This window comes from Macaca fascicularis, chromosome 9 (genome assembly GCF_037993035.2).
Source record: "Macaca fascicularis isolate 582-1 chromosome 9, T2T-MFA8v1.1".
Classification (NCBI taxonomy): Eukaryota; Metazoa; Chordata; class Mammalia; order Primates; family Cercopithecidae; genus Macaca; species Macaca fascicularis.
The window spans coordinates 8,815,321-8,839,088 of NC_088383.1; the positions used below are offsets into that span (position 1 = coordinate 8,815,321).

General features: G+C 40.3%; 1 protein-coding gene across 3 annotated transcripts in view; it reads left to right on the forward strand.

Moving 5' to 3' along the window:
- TAF3 (TATA-box binding protein associated factor 3) overlaps positions 1-23,768 on the forward strand; it is a 202,145-nt gene that overhangs the window by 127,022 nt on the left and 51,355 nt on the right. For 2 of the 3 annotated variants that reach the window (XM_005564599.4, XM_045399535.3), the window contains one exon: positions 20,240-22,068. In XM_005564599.4, coding sequence (XP_005564656.3) covers positions 20,240-22,068 — 1,829 coding nt within the window. The remainder of the gene's footprint in view (positions 1-20,239; positions 22,069-23,768) is intronic. The other variant, XM_065520272.2, reaches the window with a different exon arrangement.

The following is a 23,768-nucleotide window of genomic DNA, read 5'->3' on the forward strand; positions in this document are numbered from 1 at the left end:
ATGTTTTGCCTGCTAGATCAAATTTATTGACAGGTAGAATGTCTTTCCTCTCTAGTAGTTCTTTACTGTTTGGCATCGAATGGGCATACAGTAAATATTTGTTGAATTAAACTTTAAATGAATAATAAAATTTCAAGAAAGAGGAAAAGTGTTCAGCAGCAGGTGCTAGATACAGGTCAGCAGGGTGGGGATTATTCGTAACTGGACATGAGGATGCTACAGGGGACCGGGGGAAACGTTTCCAGTGAATGGCTGGGGCAGGTCAGAGAGTGAAGAGTTTCAGAGTGAATGGGCCGTGAAACAGAGTCATCAAGGTAAATGTGCTCTTTGGCACAATCTGGCAAAGGAGAAAGAGCCGCTGCCCTCTGCTTCGCCACTGCCTCACTGTATCATCATCGTGGACGTCCCTCCTGCTGCGCAGATGCCTTCAAGGCTGTGAAATCCTTTCCTTCTGACTGTGTCTGTTAGGTCTGGAAAATAATAAGTTCTCATGGAGTCACTAAGTATAAGAACTTACTTACTTGAACTGGGTGGCAGTGTTGAGGAAAAGGGCAGGGTTGTGGTAGCTAGGTTTTTACACTCATGGGTGTTTGGTCATAGAGAGCCTGGAGCATGTGTGTCAGCAACAGAATGGAGAGACAGCCCTGTGTTGGATCTGGCTCTGGGCTCCTAGTTTCTTAAAGTCGGTAAACTTTTACTTTGGAACTCTTTTTGTTTTTAATAGTTTGTTTTCAATTACTTCTTTTCATTTTCTCCCAAAGTGTCAAGATTAGTACAGCTTCAAGGAGTCAGGAATGTTTGTTTTGAGGTCAGTTTTTTTGCTTCACAAGTGGGATTGTATCATGTGGTTCCACTTCAGTTATATTTCAGGAGGTGACAAGTTGACATTTTTATTAAGTTCTCTAATGTTCTATTAGTTATGTTCTTATAATTCTGATTTGGAAGACATCCCTCTGTGAGAGCCAGGGAAAAGGAGAGTCAGTCTAGCAGTCACCCGTGACGATGCATAAATTGCCTTTTGTCGATTTCAGTCGAGCCTCCCCATATAGTATGAGTATATAAATATTACTTATCTGAAAAGATACTTAAGGTAAATATTTTATCAAATATATTTTAACCCATCTGCTTTAATTACATTTCATTGGCTTATGTATAGAACTTACCTCCAGTAGTTCAGGTTTTTTTTTCAGCTGAAAATTATAATACATTTTTTTCCAGCCAAAAAATTTCAAAATGTACTTGTATATTTATATGACATTGCTTTATGTGAGTAACAGTACTGTAACACAGTCTTGCTGATGTGCCTATAAAACCGTAAGCTTTGCTTTCTGAAACAAAATCTGCTGGATTTTCCCAAGAAAACTTGAGGGAATCCAAGCAAGTCCTAGGACATTGCTGACTGAGAAAATCCTGGGCTAGGTCCATTTCCAGCTCTCTTGTTAGGGGTTGCAAACACAGATCCTAAGAAGAGCTAGGGGATGTGGTGGCAGTGAAGTCCAGAGGCCCCATCTCAAGTGGGCAGCCTAGGCATGTGGGCACGGAGTTCTAGATCTTGCAATGTTTTAGTAAAGGCAGGAAATTTAGTTAAAATATTTTTTTGGGCTCTTAACTCTTAGAAGTGAATGTAAAATATTTAGAACATTGTGCAGACCACATACACAAAAATCACATTTGCAGGTTGGATTGCAGCCGTAGGCTGTCTGTGCCGGTCTTCTGCTCTTAATGGGAATTTGACCCTCATTACAGCCCTGACTGTCTCGTTCAACCACAGTCATCTCTCCTGAGTTGCTGCAGTTGCTGTCCAGTTTCCTTCTGTGTCTGTGTTTGTTTACTCCCGAAAGTCTGTCCTGACTTAGCAGCTGTTGTGATCTTGCTCAGATCAAAGGAGGCCGATCTTGTGGTTCCCTGTAGCTCTGTGAGACTCTTAAGAACTCCACTCGGCCTCCAGCACTGCCTTTGCCATTGCCTTGAATGAAACAAGCGCTCCATGTTGGGCTCACCTTGCTTGGATTCTTGGCTTCCGTCTTCTGATTCTGGCTCCTATGCATCACATTCTGCTTGCTCCTTAGCATTGCAAACTCCTACATTTTAAATGATACGTTTGTTTCCTAGTTTGTAAGCTTTTCCTGGGGAAACATTTGGAGGGTGTTTTTTGTATTTGCCTTCTTAGCACCCTTGATACACCTTGATAGTAAGTGTATAAGATACACTTGCTGAGTGGGAGCCCCTCTTTTGCCAGCCTTAAAACCATGGCTTCCAAACCTCACACCGTGCTTCATTGTCCTTGCCAGTTCTGTTCTAGCTGCCGGGAGTGTCTGAGAGCCACCAGTCTTGCACACTGCTAGGCACAAGTTAAGATGGGCTTGAAGAATAAATACTTGTCATTTCCTCTGAGCTCAAGGCATACAGATGGTAGGTGCTCAGTACACATTAAATGCATAATTTGTGCCTGTTGGCTTTTTCATTTCTGTACCAACCAAATATAATTCTACGAGGGGAGAAAGGTAAGCAAAAATTAGTTGTATGGGTTTTCAGCTTTTTATTAGGATGTATTCCAAAGCAATTACTAATGAATTTAGAATTACTGTCACTATCATTTCCATCTATTAGCACAGATAGTCAGGAACTGATATAACTGATTTGCTTTATTTGGAGGATGAGCAATTTCTAAAAAATCATTGCCCCTAGTAAACCAAGATTGAGTCCGCTCATTATAGTAGGGTTCTTTATACTTTGAAAAGGGGGTGGCTTTTCTTGTTCTTTCTGTGACTGATATGCATAAGAGGAAGAATGCAAAACCACGAATCCATTCATGAAATGTACTTTTGAAATTATTCACTCATTTTAAAAAATGTTCATGCTTGTGTGTGTGTGTACGTGTGTGTGTGTGTGTGTGTGTGTGTGTGGTTGGGGGAGGGAAAAGGTAGATAGAAAAACTACCTCGTTTAGGCATGATTGTCAATTTTATTTTTTGTCTACTTACTGCGTTGGATAAACACACTGGAATACTGCCAAAAATTCAGGTGGCTGAATGCTAATTTTGCTGAAATTAGATGGAACAGCCATCCCCTGCCAATTTTCTGTCTAAATTATGCAGAAATTTGACTCTTGTAAGACATAAATCTGGTCAAAAATAGAGTCCTAATTTTCTAGTTAGTAAGACCGTCAACAGACTAATTATTCTTGTTTTAGCTTTTACTTTTTATTAAGAGAAAGAAATCAAAAATGACACGCAGTAAAAGTTACTATGCGTTTTTTTTCATGTAACCCAAATGTAGATTTGCAATGTTAAAGGACATAGCAGGTCTAACTTTGTCTGAGATACAGCAGGAATGAGCCTCAGAAAACAATTAGTGCATCTTTCAAACGTACCATAGTTATTGAATAATTACTCAAATAATGGTCAGTAATGGAATACAAAGGGTTATCTCTTAGCTAATCCTCAAGTAATAGAATTGGTGTATCTCTGATTTTTCTCTTAGCCTTCCAGGGTTTAGAAGAATGAGACAAAAGTGATTATGGGAACTGGAGGGAGCCACTGGAGGCCACAAGGAAAGGGAGGCCTTATCTTAAGCAATTAATCAGAAACTCATATTTTGGGACAATTATTCAGAGTTAATTCTAAAATAGCTTTAGAGCCCCAGGTCTTGCAATATTTTTTTCCAGAATTTTGTCAAGGTCATTTAGAGCACTAGGATAATCTTACATTAGAATAAAGGTTTGATTAAAGGTATATATATATTAGTCTCTACCTAGAAATATGGGCAGCATGAAAACGTAGCATCGGACTACATAAGTGTAGTTGTAATTTTTTACTCTATTTTCATTTTTTATGGTAGTAAACTGTTCAAAATAGGATAAGGCTTTGTCCCGGAGATGGGCAGCCTTTCCCAATGCCCGTTCTGAAGTGCCCTGGCCTCTGGCACCTGTGGCATTAGAGGACTGGATTGCAGTGTTTGGAGTAGGTCAGTTTGTCTCACCTTCTGAAAGGTGAACAGAGGGATGCTGATCCTGTTTGCTTAGTGAGTTTTTGTTTGTGTGCCATTTCACAGAATAATTGATTTCCTATTGGGTATGGTTGTTTTAAATCTGACCAGTCATCTTATTTACTTATTACTATGGCATTTTTTTCCCATTAGTGGATTAAAAAAACTGTATTTTCCAGTTCTTTTGTTTGTTTGACTTACTAATTTATCTTGTTTATCTGCATGGTGAGCATTTTCGCAGACACTCTGTAGATGCCCCAGGAAGGCCAGGCCTACCCTCGCGCTGCAGCTCCTTACCGACTCCCGACCCCACACTAACTACCCACCCGGCTGCACCCCGGGCAAGGCTGTTCCGGCAGCAAGGCTCTGCCCTTGCTCCTGTGCCCCTGAAATGCTTGTTCATGACATCATCACACAGCTAGTCTTCCTCCTGAATCAGCTCTTAGCTGAACCATCTCTTCTCAGTGACTGTCCTGTCTAAAATCGCCTTTTTTCTTTCCACACGCATTATCCCATTTTACTTACTCCCTAGCACTTAACTGTGAATTTTCCTTTTGTATATATTGTTGCCTATCTGCCCTGCTAGTAAAATCTATGAATAGAGAAACCTTGTCTTTTGTTTGTTAACCTCCGCATTGCTGGCCGGATGCAGATCTTAACAAATATTTGTTGAATGAATGGATGGATGAGATTGCCTTGACCTTGTGATGCACACCTGACCCTGACTGTCCTCCTGCCCTGGCCTTCTCCATGGGGCTAAAGCCACCCTCTCAGGTCATCCATAACCTTACTACATCCTCTACACAGCTGCTAGAGTCATCTTTCTCGAAACTGGATCCAATTATTTTAAAGCTACCAGTGACTTCCCATACCCTTCAAATAAAATTCACACTCTTTCCCATGATCCATGAAGCCCTCTTGACCTACCCAACCCACCTCCTTTCCTCTTGCCTTCACTAGCTCCTTCCTATGCCTCAGACACAAATACTCATTACACAGTGTGGCTGTCCACATGCTGTCCCTGCGCCTGGAGTACTTTCCCTGGCTTGTCTCTGACCAGCTGTTTTGGTTATTCCCATCTCAGTTTCATTAATCAGTATTCACATAGTTGCTTCGTTCTATCTAAGAAGGTGGTGGGCCAAGCACCGTGGCTCATACCTGTAATCCCAGCACATTGGGAAGCCGAGACGGGCAGATTATTTGAGCTCAGAAGTTTGAGACCAGCCTGGGCGACATGACCAAACCCCATCTCTGTGAAAATACAAAAATGAGCCAGGCGTGGTAGCACATGTCCTTGGTCCCAGCTACTTGGAATGCTGAAGTGGGAGGATCGCTTGGACCCAGGAGGTGGAGGCTGCAGTAAGCCATGATCGCGCCACTGCACTTCATCCTGGGTGACAGAGTGAGACCCTGTCTCAAAAAAAAAAAGAAAAGAAAAAAGGTGGCATTCTACATCACCACCACCTTCCCAGTTGTTATTTTCTATTCCTTTATCCTGTTTATTTCAAAGCATGTATCACAGTGATAACAACACCTTTTTTGTATATTTGATGCTTTTCTGATATTGGACACAATAGAATACTTACCCTACTTGTTAAAACTTTTCTTTTTAAAAAAAATAATTATTTGTTTGTTTGTAGAGACGGGTTCTTGCTATGCTGCCCAGGCTGGTCTGGAACTCCTGGCCTTAAGAGATCCTCTCACCTCGGCCTCCCAAAGTGCTGGCTTTACAGGTGTGAGCCACCTCTCCTGGCCACAATTTTTCTTTCTTATACTTGCTTATACTTTCTCTTCATTGTTGTTGTTTTAATCTTTTCTGATTTTCCTCCAACTTATTGGCTGTCCCGTCTCCTTCTCTGGCCCCTCTTCTGCTGTTACTGAAATGTTGGCAGCCCTAGAGTCCTGCCCTTGGTTCTCTGCTCTCTTGTGCATTCTGCAGGCCACCTTTCCTGCATGCATGGCCCCTCCAGCCCCCACTGCAGGCCAGGTGGTGCAGTGGTTAAGAGCTTTCTCTCAGCAGCTGTGAAGGCCTCCTCTGGGTTAGGCGCTGTTTAGAATCTGAAACATTGCCAATTAGACTGTGAAGCAATTCTTTCTTATATAAAACATTTTTTTTTAACTGCATAGAACAAACACTTCAAATTTCTTAAATGGTTTGTTGACCGAAACATAGAAGGGTTGCAGTGCCCGGTCATTCTACCAAGAGCAGCAGTCAAGTTCACCCATCGGGCAAGCAGTGACTGCTACATCACCACCGCCTGTCCCGCCTGTCCAGTGAAGATAGGAAGATACTCCTGATTAGAAGAGATGGCCCAATTTCAGAGATGCACATTTTTGTTTTCATATTTTAATAAATTAGAGTCGATGATATGTGGTGAAATAGTTTCTCTCATTTTTCTAATAATAGCACTGCTGGCGAAAGTATATATTATTAGCCTGTAATGGTGGTTTAACAGCTGAAGGCAGACGTGGTTCCCGTATCAGTGAAGCTTTGTTGGGGAAACAGACAAGAAATGCATTAGCAGTCAAACAGTCACAAATTGCGACTCCTTATTTTGGGGATGTAGAATGACCAGAGAATACTTCTTTGAAAAGACAGTATTATTACTCTTGAGACTTAAAGGGAGATAGAGAAGTAAAGAGTGACCCAGGGAAGAGTGTTCCCATGGGAGGGGAGCAGACTATGTGGGCATGAAGACCCTGCGGAGAGAAAGGCCTTGGTGCCTTCCAGAAGTTTGGAGAATAATTGTGTGTCTTGAGCAGAAAGTTCCTCACATGGCTAGTTCTTTGAATTAAACTCAAACATGTCCTAATTTGGATTTGGAGAAACGTCTTACCAGATATAGTCATAGTGTTACAGTTCCTGAAGCATATTTATTCTTTTCATGAAACGCCTCTGAGGATGGAATCACTTTCAAGCAAAGTCTTTTAAGTCAGTAGTCCATCAAAGTACTGGATGTTGATGAGTGTATATCCATGTAGTTATATACAATTATCCTCATTATGCACAGATTCTGTTTTTCACGATCATTTGAAGACATGCAGAGCAGCAAAAATTCAGTCGTGTGTGTTGCATGTTCCCAGCTGAGGTCGAACAAGGCAGGGCTCTGCCTTCGGTGTCAGCTCTCACACTATAAGGAAGTGTTGGTTTTCACCATCTCAGTAGTACCATGTTTTTCTCATTCTGTGCTTTTGTTGGGAATTTTGTGTTTAAAATGGCCCCTAAGCATAGTGCTGAAGTCCCGTCTAGTGGTCCCAATGCCAGAGGCAGTGATGTGCCTCATAGAGAAAATGCATGTGTTACATAAGCCTCTTCTAGGCATGAGTTACAGTGCTGTGCACTGGGAGTTCCATGTTAATGGATCATTAATGTCTTAGATAAGGTGTCTTTAAGCAGAAGCACATGTAAAACAGGGTATGCATCGATTAGCTAATGAAACTGTTATGACCAGAGACTTATAGGAACCTAACCCTGTATTTCTCTTAGGAGTAGTGGTTCAGTATTTGTTAGTTCTGTGTTACCATAACTACTGCAAATAACAAAAAGTGACTGTATGTGTACATATGAATATATAGCTGACATGTCATTGTGTAACAAGCCACCCCCAAACTTTAGCAGCTTAAAACAGCAACCGTTTACTAGCTTACAATTCCATGAGTTTGCATTTTGGGTTGGCTCAGCTGTGCGGCTCTTCTGCTGGATGAGGCTGGGCTCACCCATACATTTACTGTTGGCTGGTGGTCAATGGCTTTGCTCCTATGCCTGGTGCTTTGGCTGGGGCCCTGGGCCACACACGTCATCACCCCACAGGCTAACCTGGGCTCATTCCTGTGACAGTGGTTGCAGGTTTCCCAAGAGCAGCCAGGAGGGCAAGCCCTTAGGGTGCAGCTGCTTTCCATGCCTCTGCTTCTGTCACATTTGCCCATTGGCCAAAGCAAGTCACACGGCCACCCAAAATCATCTCCACCTCTTGATGAGAACAGCTGTAGAAGCCCTGTGGAAGGGCATAGATGCAGGGAGGGTGAGAATGTCTGTTCATTTTTACAGTCTGACTCATACTTTTCATACTAAATCATTTACATACAAACTCATTTTTTACATACATTGTCTTACGGTTACTCAAAAGCCAAAGAGGTAGTACTTTCTGTTAACCCAAACTGGCATAAGAGGAAACTGAAGTTCAGAAGGTTGAAGGAACCACATAGCCAATAATGGGCAGAGGCACATCATACATGTCTCTATGATTGTAGGGTTTTTATTCTGTCTCTACTGTTTTGTCTTCTTATAGATAAGTGGCTAATTTGCCTAATTTGTCTTATTCCTGGGGTGGGGAAGGAATTGCATTGAGATTAGTTTCATCCCTATAGAGCAATACTGTTGTCTCTCTTAGAAAAGAAACTGTATCCTTTGCATAGTCTTACTATTTTAAGTTCAGGAAAATCATGATGACAGTGATTTGTGAATGCGTGGTGTTTGATTATAAATTCGATTGGCACAAACGGGCTGCATCCTGGATATGGAATCTCAATTGTAACAGAATTTATCCTGAAAGACTTAAAGGAAGATTATTAAAATATTAGAGATATTGACATTGTCTGAAGAGATCTACTTGTATTTATTTCTTGCAAAAAAAAAAATCCACAATATTACCATAGCCAGGCCCTATTATGCTATTGTAATCATGGTTGAACCAAGAAGGGTGATTAACGATAGCAATTTATTGTATCTGAGGAGGAGAGAAAATAGGAGATGTTGTCGTTATCATAAATCATATCATAAATAACCAAAAAGAAGCACTCAGAATGGTTGTGTGGTGTCAGCAGCCAGCCCTTTCAGGCACGTTAGCCCAGGATGTAGCCATAGAAACCCCAAAGTCATATTGTTATCTTAGTCTTGCTGCAGTTATGTGATACAACAGTATTAACATATAGATTAGGCCATTTATAATACTAGGTGTCATTTCAGGTTGGCTTGCTTATATAGCATTTTAGTTTTTTATTGTACAGAATGTTAGTGAAATAGTGCTTTTTTACAGGTCAGTGTGTATCTAGGTATTTATAACACATCATATTCACTCTACTATTAATTTCTTGTGTTATTGATTGGTTGTAATGTATGAATTGTCATTGCCTAATTGTCTTGTCTTTGCTAGTAATTACATTTTTTAAGTAAACAGGTTTATTTTAAAAATACATACCCACTTACACATGTTGAGTTGTGTTTTAAGGGTCTAATTTCTGTTACATTATAGACAGGACAATTTTAAAATATTTTATAAGGAGATGTCAATGAAATTAAATATTTTTAGCCTCATTTAGTACTAGAAGATGTAATGATGAAGTAGATTTTGATTGTTGTTGACGCCATTCCCTTCTTTTCCTTCCCAGCATCCAGCGCCTGTATTCCTATTATTTCCTGACTGCCCCAACCTCTTCTCCTCACAGCAGCTTCCCAGCTGGGCCTGACCCTGACCTTCCTGGCAGTAATACCCTGTGTTCCACACTCACCTCATCCTCAACATTCCATCACATTGTTTCACTTCGGTTCCATTTTCCCAGTCTTCTCACTTCAAAAAGTAGGATAGAGTTGTTCATTTGTTAATTTCATGGTCTTAAGAATATTTTCACAGCAACATTTTAAAGATATTGCCTTTACCCAAACACATAAATCAAGTGGTAGAATTTCAAGAACTGTTGCCTGCTCAGTGAGATATTTAGGGGCAGGAGTAACTCTGTCCTGCCCTTTAGATCATCCCACACACGTCATCAACTACACGTCGAGATGACCCTAATAATAAAGATCTTCATCTCTTATAAGGAGGAGGTCAGATGTCAGTACTCAATTTTACAGATGAGAAAACTTAGGTCTTGGGAGATGAAATGGGCTGTGCTGGGTTGAACTTGGCTCTGTGAACAGATCCCAGGTGTCATTTCAGTTCGGTTTCCTGCCCAGCCAACATTTCCATTCCTGCCTTCATACCCCTTGATGTGGCTCCGTGTGTACCTTGTGCAGATTCCTGCCTACCACTTGAACTGATGGCCACAAAATGTGTTTGATTAAGGACAGCCAATCATGTCTTATTTGTCTTTGTAGTTCTAGTTAACACAAAGCTCTCCATAGTGAGATTCAGAGTGCACTCCATAGGCGAATGAATGAATTAGTTCTAGTTAACACAGAGCTCTCCATAGTGAGGTTCAGAATGCACTCCATACTTGAATGAATTAGTCCTAGTTAATACAGAGCTCTCCACAGCAAGATTCAGAGTGCACTCCACAGGCGAACGAGTGGATTAGTCCTAGTTAACACAGAGCTCTCCATAGTGAGATTCAGAGTGCACTCCATAGGCGAATGAATGAATTACTTCTAGTTAACACAGAGCTCTCCATAGTGAGATTCAGAGTGCACTCCATAGGCAAATGAATGAATTAGTTCTAGTTAACACAGAGCTCTCCATAGTGAGGTTCAGAGTGCACTCCATAGGCGAATGAGTGGATTAGTCCTAGTTAACACAGAGCTCTCCATAGTGAGGTTCAGAGTGCAGTCCATAGGCAAATGAGTGGATTAGTCCTCGTTAACACAGAGCTCTCCATAGTGAGATTCAGAGTGCACTCCATAGGTGAATGAGTAAATTAGTTCTAGTTAACACAGAGCTCTCTGTAGTGAGATTCAGAGTGCAGTCCATAGTTGAATGAATTAGTTCTAGTTAACACAGAGCTCTCCACAGTGAGATTCAGAGTACACTCCATAGGCGAATGAATGAATTAGTTCTAGTTAACACAGAGCTCTCCATAGTGAGGTTCAGAGTGCACTCCATACTTGAATAAATTAGTCCTAGTTAATACAGAGCTCTCCACAGCAAGATTCAGAGTGCACTCCATAGGCGAATGAGTGGATTAGTCCTAGTTAACACAGAGCTCTCCATAGTGAGGTTCAGAGTGCACTCCATAGGCGAATGAATGAATTAGTTCTAGTTAACACAGAGCTCTCTATAATGAGGTTCAGAGTGCACTCCATAGGTGAATGAGTAGATTAGTCCTCGTTAACACAGAGCTCTCCATAGTGAGATTCAGAGTGCACTCCATAGGTGAATGAGTAAATTAGTTCTAGTTAACACAGAGCTCTCTGTAGTGAGATTCAGAGTGCAGTCCATAGTTGAATGAATTAGTTCTAGTTAACACAGAGCTCTCCACAGTGAGGTTCAGAGTACACTCCATAGGCGAATGAATGAATTAGTTCTAGTTAACACAGAGCTCTCCACAGTGAGGTTCAGAGTGCACTCCATAGGCGAATGAATGAATTAGTTCTAGTTAACACAGAGCTTTCCATAGTGAGGTTCAGAGTGCACTCCATAGGTGAATGAATGAATTTTAGTGGCATTGAGTCACTTCAAGGAACTGGTTACAATAAATATACCTAAATTCGACAAATAGAAAGGTATTTTTTGAAAAAAGTGTGCTGTTTTGTTTTTTAACTCTCTGCCCCACCTCTCCCACGCTGTCCAAGCATTCATTTAAATGATCCTTTCATTTGCTAGTAAAAGAGGAATCTATCATAAAAACAGTGACATATATGGACTAATAGGAAAGTTTGTGCATCATTGTAGAAATTAATTTCTACATCTACATACATTTTTCATTTACAGATCTGACACAAGATTGTGTGTACACTTTTAACCAATCATAAGAAGTCTAGCTTTAAATACGTTTAATTTTTGATGAAATATATGCAGATAGCATTTTGTTGTTCCTTTGCTTAAAATTTAAGAATACAAGCGTATTTTCTGCTTAGTTTGAGAACATGCCACTGAATTTTAAAGTTGCACACATCTGTGTAGTTAGTCAGATAAAAAGCTTTTATGCCATGTGCAAACAATTTCCCTTTATTTCCTAATGTCTATGAACTTTTTAGATTATAGTGTTTCTTTAAAGCCATTTACTATTCTAGTTAAAAAGATATTTTGTTCTAAGTCAATATTTATAGTAGCTTAGAATTAACCTCCCAAAAATCCTTTTGGTGTGTTCAGACCTTATTGTCTTGTTCTGTTTTTGTCTGAGAAGTTTAGAAAAGAAGCATGTTTTTCTCATTATTCCTCAGGAGAATATAGGGAGTGTGGATTATTTATTTGTGTTATTAACGAAGGAAAATTGAAATGGAGTTTGTGGTGTCCTGCTCCCATCAACGTTTGTAAAGCTTTTGAAAGATAGGGATTAATATGGATACATTTTGTTGCTTTTATGTGATTAAAAAGAATTTGACAATTGTTCTGCAGTCACACTCTGATGCTTTTAGGGTAAAGGATCATGATGTCTACAACTTATTCTCAAATAGTTTCCCAAAATTATACTATAATTATGTAATTATATTAATATATGTAGTTATATAATACATATGTTAATTAGTGCATCTGGTTAAAGGGTATTCATGAATTCTTTGTGTATTCTTACAACTTTTCTATGTTTGAAATTATTTCAAATTAAAAAATTAAAAAATAGGCCGGGTGCGGTGGCTCACGCCTGTAATCCCACCACTTTGGGGGGCCAAGGCGGGCAGATCACGAGGTCAGGAGTTCGAGACCAGCCTGTCAGCATAGTGAAACCCCGTCTCTACTAAAAATACAAAAGTTAGCCAGACATGGTGGTACATGCCTGTAATCCCAGCTACTCGGGAGGCTGAGGCAGAAGAATCACTTGGCCCTGGGAGGTGGAGGTTGCAGTGAGCTGGAATTGCACCACTGCACTCCAGCCTGGGTAACAGAGTGAAACTTTGTCTCATAAAATAATAATAATAATTTAAAAATAATTTTACAGTCAAATGTTGACCTGGAACCATTGATTGTTTAAACAAGAAGATACCGTAGAAAGCATCTCTGTCTCCCTATTTTTGTATACATTGTGATCAGATACCCAACTACCAATTAAATATCTATCTAAAAGTGAAGCTCTAGCTGTGGTGATGAATTTGTGCCGAGTCATTCATATTATTTCACATCGTTTCCCTTTTTGGTCTGGTGAAAAAAGTATACCAGACATGCAAAACATTTGGCAGAATGAAGAGTTCCTTCTTACTGTGGCCATTTTTTCTTGGAATTCTAGCATTCACATTTTAGTGACTCTATGAAAAACATGAAAAACTAGGGTTGTTAAGAGAGGACATGAATTTTAGTTAAGATTTTTTTGAAAATAGGTATTACCACCCTGGTTTAGGTGTGATTCTTCATGTCTTTAGTTGTTGTTAGTGTCTTTTTTCTACTAGAAATATAGGGGTTATGTCATAATTCATGGGATTCTTTGATGAATGACAGTTTAATCAATTATAACACATAACATAATATTCAACACATTCTCACAGATGGGAAAAGCAAATCAAAAGTCATGTCACTATTAACTTTAACCAAACTTTAGCACAAGCAGAAAAGGTAACACCGTTAACTTTAACCCAACTTTAGCAAAAGCAGAAAAGGTGACACCACTTTTGTGAACAATCCTTACTATGCCTTTAGGGACATGAGCATTAATACCTATCCAGAACTACCTTTCCTTAATTAAATACCCACTGTCCTTCAAAGCCTCCCCAACAGCCCTCGATTGCTTTCATGGCGCGATAGAGAGATCAGGGCGGATGGCTGAGGTGATGGTCACGTCACCCACAGATGCTAACTCTGGACGTGTGCTGCTGTTGGATGGTTTTACAGAGATTACGGGGAGGCGAGTTGTTTTTTGTTTTTTTAATCTTCTCAAAAGGGTTGTAAGGTTAACTTTACAAGACATATCTCTATTATTGATGGGTATTATTATTTAGAAGTTTGAATACTTAACTTTAATTAGCAATTAATTTTCAGAATGCTCTCAAGATAAATGGTGCTAATGAACTCGTCTTGTTGATCAAGGAACTCCAGTGCACTAAGAAGTTGAAGAACTTGTTTAAAAACTTACAACTAACAATCAAATTTTTAAATTACTTTTTTCAGTATTTGTTTCTCACATATGTACAGGAGAGTCCTTTTCTTCCATTTCAGAACACTAAAATAACAGAAAATGAGTTCTTAGTTCTCTGGAAATAAAAATCTTCGAAATGCTTCATATATACACATGCTCTCTCTCTCACCTTCTCTTTCTTTCTCGATGTTGGCACACAGCTATGATGATGATGATGTCTATATTTGTGTTAAAGTAGAAAGGGCCTGTGACCCAAATATTTTCTTTACTATTTTTGCAATAACATATCAAGATTAGATATCTTGTAATATTAAGCTTATGCTGACCAAATTTTGCAGTTTTATAATACACAGGCTTCCACAGATTAGTATAGGAAAATATTTTTAGGACATTTGTAGGATATTTTACAGATTATTAATAAATGATGGTCATTATACACATGCATGCATTTATATTATATATTATATTATATTATACACATGCATGCATGTTGCCATTCAATTATTATCAAACTGAAGTTCACCTTTACCAGTGGTAAAGGCTAAACAGTTCAACGGCCATTACACATTTGTCTTATTCCAAACACTTAAAACATAGAATTAAAATTATTCATGTAGTAAAAAGCCAGATACTCATTATGTGTAACCATCAACCAAGTCTGCATTTGAGCAGGCAGAAGCTAGATCAACAGTATTTATTTGTTTTAATTTTTAAAATTCTAATATGTTTAAAATAAAATATATTCACTCAAGTGGAGAACTTTTATACCGGGAGAATGGATTGACCACCATTGGACATTTCTGCAGCAGTGAAAAGAAGTGAACTACAGCTACCTGCGTCAACCTGGGGTAATCTTAGAAACATAATGTTGGGTAAAAAAAAAAAAAAAAAGACCATTATAGTATCATACCATTTATATCAAGTTTAAAAACAAGCAAACTACGTACAAATGTGGTAAAACTACAAAGGAAACAGATTGAAGATCAAGATAGCAGTTCACTGGGGGCTGGGGTAGGAGTGGAGAAAGCAGGGGTGGATGGGAAAGGAGCCGCAGGACTGGGAGGGCCCTGCTCATGCTCTTCTGAAGTAGGCGATGGCCTCGCAGGTACTCACTGATTGTTACGCTTCGTAACTTCCATGCGCGTTACTTATTCCTGCTGGTAGATATCAGATCATTTCTAATTTTAAAAATTGTTTAAGTATCTTTACACTTTTTCCTTTTTTTATTAAAAGTTTCAGGCTTTTGGCCGGGCGCGGTGGCTCTTGCCTGTAATCCCGGCACTTTGGGAGGCCGAGGCGGGCGGATCACGACGTCAGGAAATGGAGACCATCCTGGCTAACACGATGAAACCCCGTCTCTACTAAAAATACGCACACACAAAATTAGCCGGGCGTGGTCGCGGCGCCTGTAGTCCCAGCTTCTAGGGAGGCTGAGGCGGGAGAATGGCGTGAACCCGGGAGGCGGAGCTTGCAGTGAGCCGAGATCGCGCCACTGCACTCCAGCCTGGGTGATAGAGCGAGACTCCGTCTCAAAAAAAAAAAAAATTGTTTCAGGCTTTTTCTTCTGACGAAGTCCTTCATTCATTTTAACTGATTTTGATGCTGCAATTGAAGCTTTCTTATAAAATCTTAAGTAAATAAGAAAGTGTAAATTAAACTAATAAAAATAAACTTTTGTTGGCTCTAAAAAAAACTATTTTAAAACGTTTGTATTTTTGAGTATTCCTAAAACCAACACTTGAAGTGGTTTAGTTTTACAATTCATTTCTGTTCCTTTAAATAACATAAAGGAATGAATACAAGTTTTTGCAGTATTAAGTAATATAAAGGAATGAATATAAATTTTTGTGTTAGGGACCTGAAAAACAAAAGTGAAAATAAACAATAAAAACAAAATAACAAAAACAGAATAAACCCCCAACTTGTGGCATCCTACTTTAAATCAAGCTTAATGTTAATTTTTTTTTACTCAAACACAACCGTCATTAATTTTTTGATACCCTTATGAGTTATTTGAGCTCTAAATTCAAAATAAACCAATATATTTTCTAAAGTAGTTGTGTGAAACCATCCCATTTTTTCCTAGCCAAGCCTCACATTCTTCCTTCATTCAAAGGCCCATCTTGTAGCCATTTTGCCAGTTCTAATCTGATAGAATTGCACATTAGTAAAATAATACAATATGTGTTACTATACAGAAAAGTCCAAATTTTCAAGTTATTCTAACTACAAAACAGGCCTTACATCCAGAAGACTTGAAACTGTCTTACTAGTAGTCCTGGGTATCCCCTGTATTCCCTTTCTAGGGAATGCTTAGAGTACAGCAGTTTCCCTCTGGTCTCCCAGCATCTCCCTAAGGCCTTCCCTGAGGGACACACGTTGGTAGAACTGAGCTAGATCCAGATTAGTCCCCAGAGTTAGAAGAGCAGGGTGCACCATGACATACTCTAAAGACCCTTTATCCTGCTTAAGCCAGACCTTTGTCGTTCTGCTTTGGCATCATTGGGATTTATGAACCTCTGTGGAGTAGGAGGAGGTTCTTTGAAATTTGGAAATGTAATACTAATAAATGAATGTCCATTCACTTTCAGAATACCCTAAAGCTGTCTTCTTTCTAATTTTCTCATGTTTATCTGTTGGCAGTTGAGCAGATCTGAAGTCCGTCTTGTCATTCTGATAACGGAGGTGAGGGAGGGAGGGAGGGAGGGAAAAGTTTAGATGAGTTGAATGTGGTAGGTCTAGGACAGGGGTCAGCAAACCTTTTTTTGTAAAGAGCTGAATGGTAAATATTCTAGGCTTTCTTTGTTGCATGTATAACTGGAACACAGTAGAGCCCAAAGGGAGTACATGGTTATTTCTAGTTGCTAAGAAAAGGCATTACAGAAGAGGTAATACTTGATGGGAGCCTTGGAAGTTGCCCACATGTTAGGAAGGAAAAGACATTTCAGGCACGGGAAATCGCATGTGCAGAGGTACAGGAGTGTGACCACATATTTGGGGATTGCAGATAAGTCAGCGTGGCTGGAATGGGTAGAGCACGCAGGAGCTCACTGTGAATGATGAGGTTACTTCCCTAGCTTGTTTGAGGGAGCACCTTGTCAGTCATAGTGGAGAAATTGGATTTTTATATTTTTTTTTTCCTCCGATTTCACAGATGGAGAGGATTTTTGTATTTTAGAATAGTGATATTCAAACATGTTTTAGCCTCACAACAAAAGCTTTTGTGGAAGCTCTGCATGTAAAATAAATAACCCGAGGCATAACTCTTCCGTGTAATAAAGAACAGCCGTCTCTATTGCACAGTAGCCTCAGAAGGGGTTCTGCAGACCCTCAATTTCCAAGGGATGCCTTTTACAAACTGCTTCTGAAGGAAGCAGTGAAAGGTTTTTAAGATGAGGAACCAGACGCTCAGATTTGCGTGTTCAGAAGATCACCGTAGGACGACGTGAGAGATGGTTCTGAGAAAGCTGCACTGGAGGCAGAGACTAGGTAGAAGGTCCTTGCAGCCCTACAGAGAAGAGGTGCTGAACACTGAAATTAACCAGACAGAAGCAGGGGGAAAGCATGTGAAAGCAAACAGTAGAAAACTTGTGCTGTCGATTCAGATCTGGCGGAAAAGACGGGAGAGAATCTAGAATGACGCCATTTTCCTGACTTGGGACCTGGTGGATGATGCCATCATTATCGTGAATCAGTAGCATAATTGATAAGGTTGTGATTTTTTTTATGATTTACTAAGTGCTTTCCCATGAATCACCTCACGTGTTCTCTATCTGTGCACCCTTCATGCTTTTGCAGCGTGGCTTCTGCTGTTGGCCTCATCCTCACTGGCCTCTTAAGCATTTGGCTGTGTTCACTTGGCCTCTGCTTTAAAACTCTTGCTGCCTTGATCTCTTTGACATCTGACCCTCCATGTATTTCTTTAATCCTTCTTCCTCTTCTTTCTATGTGTAGGTATTCCTCAAAATACCTGAACCTGTTTCCTCTTGTTTCTTCCTTGTTCATTTCAACCATCACGGTGACTTTAGTTATCTCAACAACGTTCTTCCTCTCACGCACTCTGCCCTGTTTTCTGATCATCTGTATTATATTTCAGCTGCCGAGTAGCCATTGCAGACTAAATGTTTATCAAACTCTGTGTCTAGGGATTGAGCTAATAATCATTGTCCTTTTCTATTTCCCTATTTCCTGTTTCTGTTCATCACTACATTTATCACTCACCAAGGCTCAAAGCTTTTTCTTTCCCCCCTCCCTTTTTTTTTCTTTAAAAATAGGGTCTTGCTCTGTCGCCCAGGCTGGAGTGCAGTGGCGCAATCACAGCTCATTGCAGCCTCAACCTCCTGGGCTCAGGTGACCCTCGCACCTCAGTCTCCTAGGTAGCTGGGACTACAGGCGTGCACCACAATGCCCAGCTAATTTTTGTATTTTTTGGTAAAGACGGGGTCTCACTTTGTTGCCCAGGCTGGTTTCAAACTCCTGTGCTCAGATAATCCTCCTGCCTTGGCCTCCCAAGATGTTGGCATTACAGGCATGAGCCACCATGCTCGACCAGGCTCAAAGCTTTGAAATTGTGTTTGAGTCCTTGCTCAATTCATATACCCAAATCATTTATCAGATTCTATCCATTCTATCCTCAGAATATCCTTCACCTCTGCTGCTTCCTGATCATTTCCACTATTCTAGCTCTGACCCTTACTTCCTGTCACATCACTTCAGAAACCCATGATAATGCTCTCCTTCAGTACCCGTTATCTCCCACCCCCATCCATCATGCGTGGTCCTGCCGGTGTGACTTTTCCCAACACATACCCCATGCGTTTTTCTCTGTTGTCTAAAAGCCTTCTAGGTCCAAACTACCAGTAGAATAAAGATTATATTTCTTTTTCTGGAATTCAGCAGTCCTAGAATCTGGATGCAACTTTACTAAACCTGCTTCCTACTGCTCCCCACCTTGCACTCTACTTTCCAGACAAATCATTTTCTGTTTCTCATACACTCCCTGTGTTTCACCTTCATCTCTTTGTCATCTGACCCTTTGTCCTGGACTTCACCACTTCCAGTCTCCAAGTATCCCAAACACTGCATAATTAGTCAAACCTCACCTGCATGCTTGACTTCACTGAGATCTGTCTCTCCTTTGACCTGCTGTAGCACTTTATCTGTCTGTGGCACTAACCACTTTCTGTGGGCTAGGCACATCCTTTATTGCTGCACTAAACTGTGAGCTCTTTTAGTTATGATTTATTTCTGATTTATTTCAGTGGCTCTTTTAGACTTTATCATTGTGCATTATATACTTAGTTAATAAGCGTTGGGAGAAATAATCTGATCTTGGAACAACTCAGCCAAGTAGACAGGGCAAGTAACATCGGCTCCTTTTTGAAAGATGAGGAAACAGGCTCAGAGAGGTTAAGAGAGTCCCTAAGGCTGGTTGCTCTCTAGTGCCAGAACTCTAGCCGAAAAACCACTTGTCAAGTGCCTAAACCAAGTGTATTTCATTGCACCATACTCCCTCTCCAAGTGGCTCACATCAAGCAAGCAAAACAGAAGACATAAGTAGTATATGAATTTGTTATAAAAGTCCTAAAAATACCTGTCATTCCTGATAATAATAATCCATACTAAGTCCTATAATAATCCATCTCTTGATTTTTTAGATGGGCGTGTGGTTGTGCACATGTGCTTCTATGTGCATGAGAGGGAGATAGAGAAAGAAGGTGTTTACTGGTTAGGAAAAGAATTAATTCAGGAAACAACAGAAGGCCAACTGGAAACACTGAGCAATTTCCGGATCCTGAAGTTAGGGCCAGACCATATGAAAGGGCAATGATCTATGTGTACATTCGCTGTTATTGACTACTGCTCTTTTAAGAATGATGACACACATGTTTGGAAGATCCTTGAAAACTAACTTACTTTTTAAACACTGTCAATTTCCTTTTTTTTTTTTTTTTTTTAAAGAAATCATGTTTGAACACTGCATGTTCTCACTCATAAGTAGGAGTTGAACATTGAGAACACATGGACACAGGGAGGGGAACATCACACACCCAGGCCTGTTGGGGGGTCGAGGGCTAGGGGAGGGATAGCGTTAGGAGAAATACCTAATGTAAATGACAAGTTGATGGGCTCAGCAAATTAACAGGGCACATGTAGCCCTATGTAACAAACCTGCACGTTGTGCCCGTGTACCCTAGAACTTTAATGATAAAAAAGAAAGAAAAAAGAAATCATGTTTGAAGCATTGTTTTTATTTCTTAGATTTTGTTACATTCCAATAATATTTCTTTTTTTCTTCCTTTTTCTTCCTTTATCAGAAGAAGAAGAAGAGCAGGTGCCCACTGATGGAGGCACATCAGCAGAAGCCATGCAGGTTCCCTTGGAAGAAGATGATGAATTGGAGGAGGAAGAAATTATTAATGATGAGAATTTCTTGGGTAAGAGACCACTGGATAGTCCTGAAGCTGAAGAACTGCCAGCCATGAAGCGGCCTCGGCTATTAAGCACTAAAGGGGACACGCTAGATGTTGTGTTATTGGAAGCTCGAGAGCCACTCAGCTCAATAAATACTCAAAAGATCCCACCAATGCTTTCTCCAGTCCACGTACAGGACAGTACAGACTTGGCACCTCCCTCACCTGAGCCTCCAATGTTGGCTCCAGTTGCAAAATCCCAAATGCCAACTGCAAAACCATTAGAAACAAAGTCATTTACACCTAAAACAAAGACGAAAACTAGCTCTCCAGGACAGAAGACTAAATCACCTAAAACCACCCAGTCACCAGCAATGGTCGGAAGTCCTATTCGATCACCAAAAACTGTATCCAAAGAAAAGAAATCACCTGGACGTTCTAAGAGCCCCAAGAGTCCCAAGAGCCCCAAGGTCATGACTCATATTCCCCAAATACCTGTGAGGCCTGAAACACCAAACAGGACGCCTTCAGCTACCGTCAGTGAAAAAATCAGTAAAGAGACTATCCAGGTAAAACAAATACAGACCCCCCCTGATGCTGGGAAACTGAACAATGAGAATCAGCCGAAAAAGGCTCTGGTAGCAGATAAAACAATTGAGGCCTCTATCGATGCTGTGATTGCACGAGCCTGTGCTGAGCGAGAGCCAGATCCTTTCGAATTTTCTTCTGGATCAGAATCTGAAGGAGACATTTTTACCAGCCCTAAGAGAATTTCAGGCCCGGAGTGTACCACTCCCAAAGCTTCCACTTCCACGAACAGTTTCACAAAGTCAGGATCCACTCCTCTGCCTCTTTCTGGTGGAACTTCAAGTTCCGATAACTCATGGACAATGGATGCCTCCATTGATGAGGTTGTACGTAAAGCAAAACTGGGAACACCTTCGAATATGCCCCCCAACTTTCCTTATATTTCTTCTCCGTCAGTGTCTCCTCCCACTCCCGAACCTCTCCACAAGGTGTATGAGGAGAAAACCAAGCTGCCTTCCTCTGTGGAGGTAAAGAAGAAGTTGAAAAAGGAACTCAAGACTAAAATGAAAAAGAAAGAAAAGCAGAGAGATAGGGAGAGGGAAAAAGACAAGAACAAGGACAAAAGTAAGGAGAAGGATAAAGTGAAAGATAAAGAGAAAGACAAGGAAGTTGGCAGGGAAACAAAGTATCCCTGGAAGGAATTTCTTAAAGAGGAAGAGGCAGATCCCTATAAATTTAAAATCAAAGAATTGGAAGATGTTGATCCCAAAGTGAAATTGAAAGATGGACTTGTGAGGAAGGAGAAAGAGAAGCATAAAGATAAGAAGAAAGATAGAGAGAAAGGCAAGAAAGATAAAGATAAGAGAGAGAAAGAAAAAGTGAAAGATAAAGGCAGAGAAGATAAGATGAAAGCCCCAGCACCCCCACTGGTGTTGCCCCCAAAAGAGTTGGCCCTGCCCTTGTTCAGCCCTGCCGCTGCCGCCAGGGTCCCAGCCATGCTGCCGTCTTTGTTACCAGTGCTTCCGGAAAAACTGTTTGAGGAGAAAGAGAAGCCGAAGGAGAAAGAAAAGAAAAAGGACAAAAAGGAGAAGAAGAAAAAGAAGGAGAAAGAGAAGGAGAAGAAGGAGAAGGAGAAGGAAAGAGAGAAAGAGAAGAGAGAGCGAGAGAAGAGAGAAAAAGAGAAGGAGAAACACAAGCATGAAAAAGTAAGCAGTTTCTCATTTTTGGCCCTATCTGAACAGAGTCCTAGTGAGAAACACAGGTAAACAAAGCCCAAATTGTATCTGTATTCTGGATGTAAATCACCCATCACTTAAGTGGAAATACATTTGTAATGAGGTTACAAAATTTAATTTTAATTCTAAAACCCATAAACCTGTAATCAAGCCCTCAATACACTAGCAGATGTTAAAAATTCATAGCTTAAGAGGCATCTAATCACAGACTATAAACTCTCTATTAGCTGTAGTGATCTCTGGCAATTTAAAAAAAGCAAATCTGGGTTCTTAAATTGTGAATAATATTTATGTGAATTATCGAGTCTACTACATTATATTTTGTACCCAACTATTGAGAAAGGCAGCATCCATATTTCTAAAAGCATGCAAAACCACGGCACTATTTTAAGAGGACAGCAAGGCCCGTGGAAGGACCACTGCTTTGGTTTTCTTTTTGGTGAGCCATTTTGGCATGTGTTTAGGATTATGGCTGTCTACAGAACTTTCCGTAGCATCTTTTATTCCTTCCGTTTTCTGCTTTAATAAGATAAGGGCACATTTCTGAGTATCTAGGCTGGTCTGTCAGCCCGGTGAGTGGGCAGAAAGTAATCCCACATGGCAGAAATGTTTCACCATTTCAGTAAGTCAGACTTAATTTCATAGTGTACAGCCAGAGAAACTGATAGAAACCCCGCAGTTTTGTAGACACTGGGGCCTCAGTCCTCAGGCTGTGACCTCTGCTTACCCGCCTTTGCTTTTCAGTCCATGGTTCCTTGGATTACAGCAGCCGGCTGGGTTATTTGAAAATTTCTCATAAACTTTCTGAAAAAGTATCTATTCATGGTGCCACCCCTAGAGCTCCTAATGATCCTTTCCCTCTGAAAGTTATCCTCTTTGAGCTTGGCTACAAAATATCCAATAATTTTTTTCATATGAGGAAATTTGATGTATTTGACCTGCAGCAGATGTATTACCAATAAATTTGGAATATTTTTAACTTCAAACTTACCTAGAAAAATTAGTGTAGTTGACAGCAGTAATGGCAACTCCCATTTTTCTGCCTACCTTGATTCTTTCTTTGTTCTCTTTGGCTATTCTAAAATATAAAGAAGTGAAATGGGAATTCTGATATCAATAACTGAACGTTGACAAGTTAACAAGACACAGAAATCCAACTCTTATTTCCATTTAAAAAATCATTTTATTATATTATTATGCGATTTCTATATAGTAGTTGTCAGGTTTTAAAGCAGATCCATACACCTTATTTTCTCCTCCTAACACATCTGTGACATGGGTCCAGCAGGTAGTATTAGCAATATTTATGGAAGAGAAACTGAGCCTGAGAGAGTGACTTGGCCAAGATCAGGATGACACAGCTAGCAAGAGCTGGGTGAGTTACACTGCAGGGAGACTTCACATGGTGAGGTGTTTGTTGTTAGAGATGTTGCCTGACAGCAGTTAGTCATTTATCCCTCGTGTAACTAGTAACTTGGCAGCTGAGCCCTCAGTAAATCAAACAGGGGACTCTTGCTTTCACCACCGTCTTCACTTTGGAAAGTCAATGGAGTTGTTTCAACAGCCGTTATGAATTTGAGTGAAGCCATCAGATTAGGTTTGTAACAGCAGTCCCCATGCCTTTCTACAGCATCTACCTGACTTTAGGGAAGAAAAGTCCCTCAGACCAC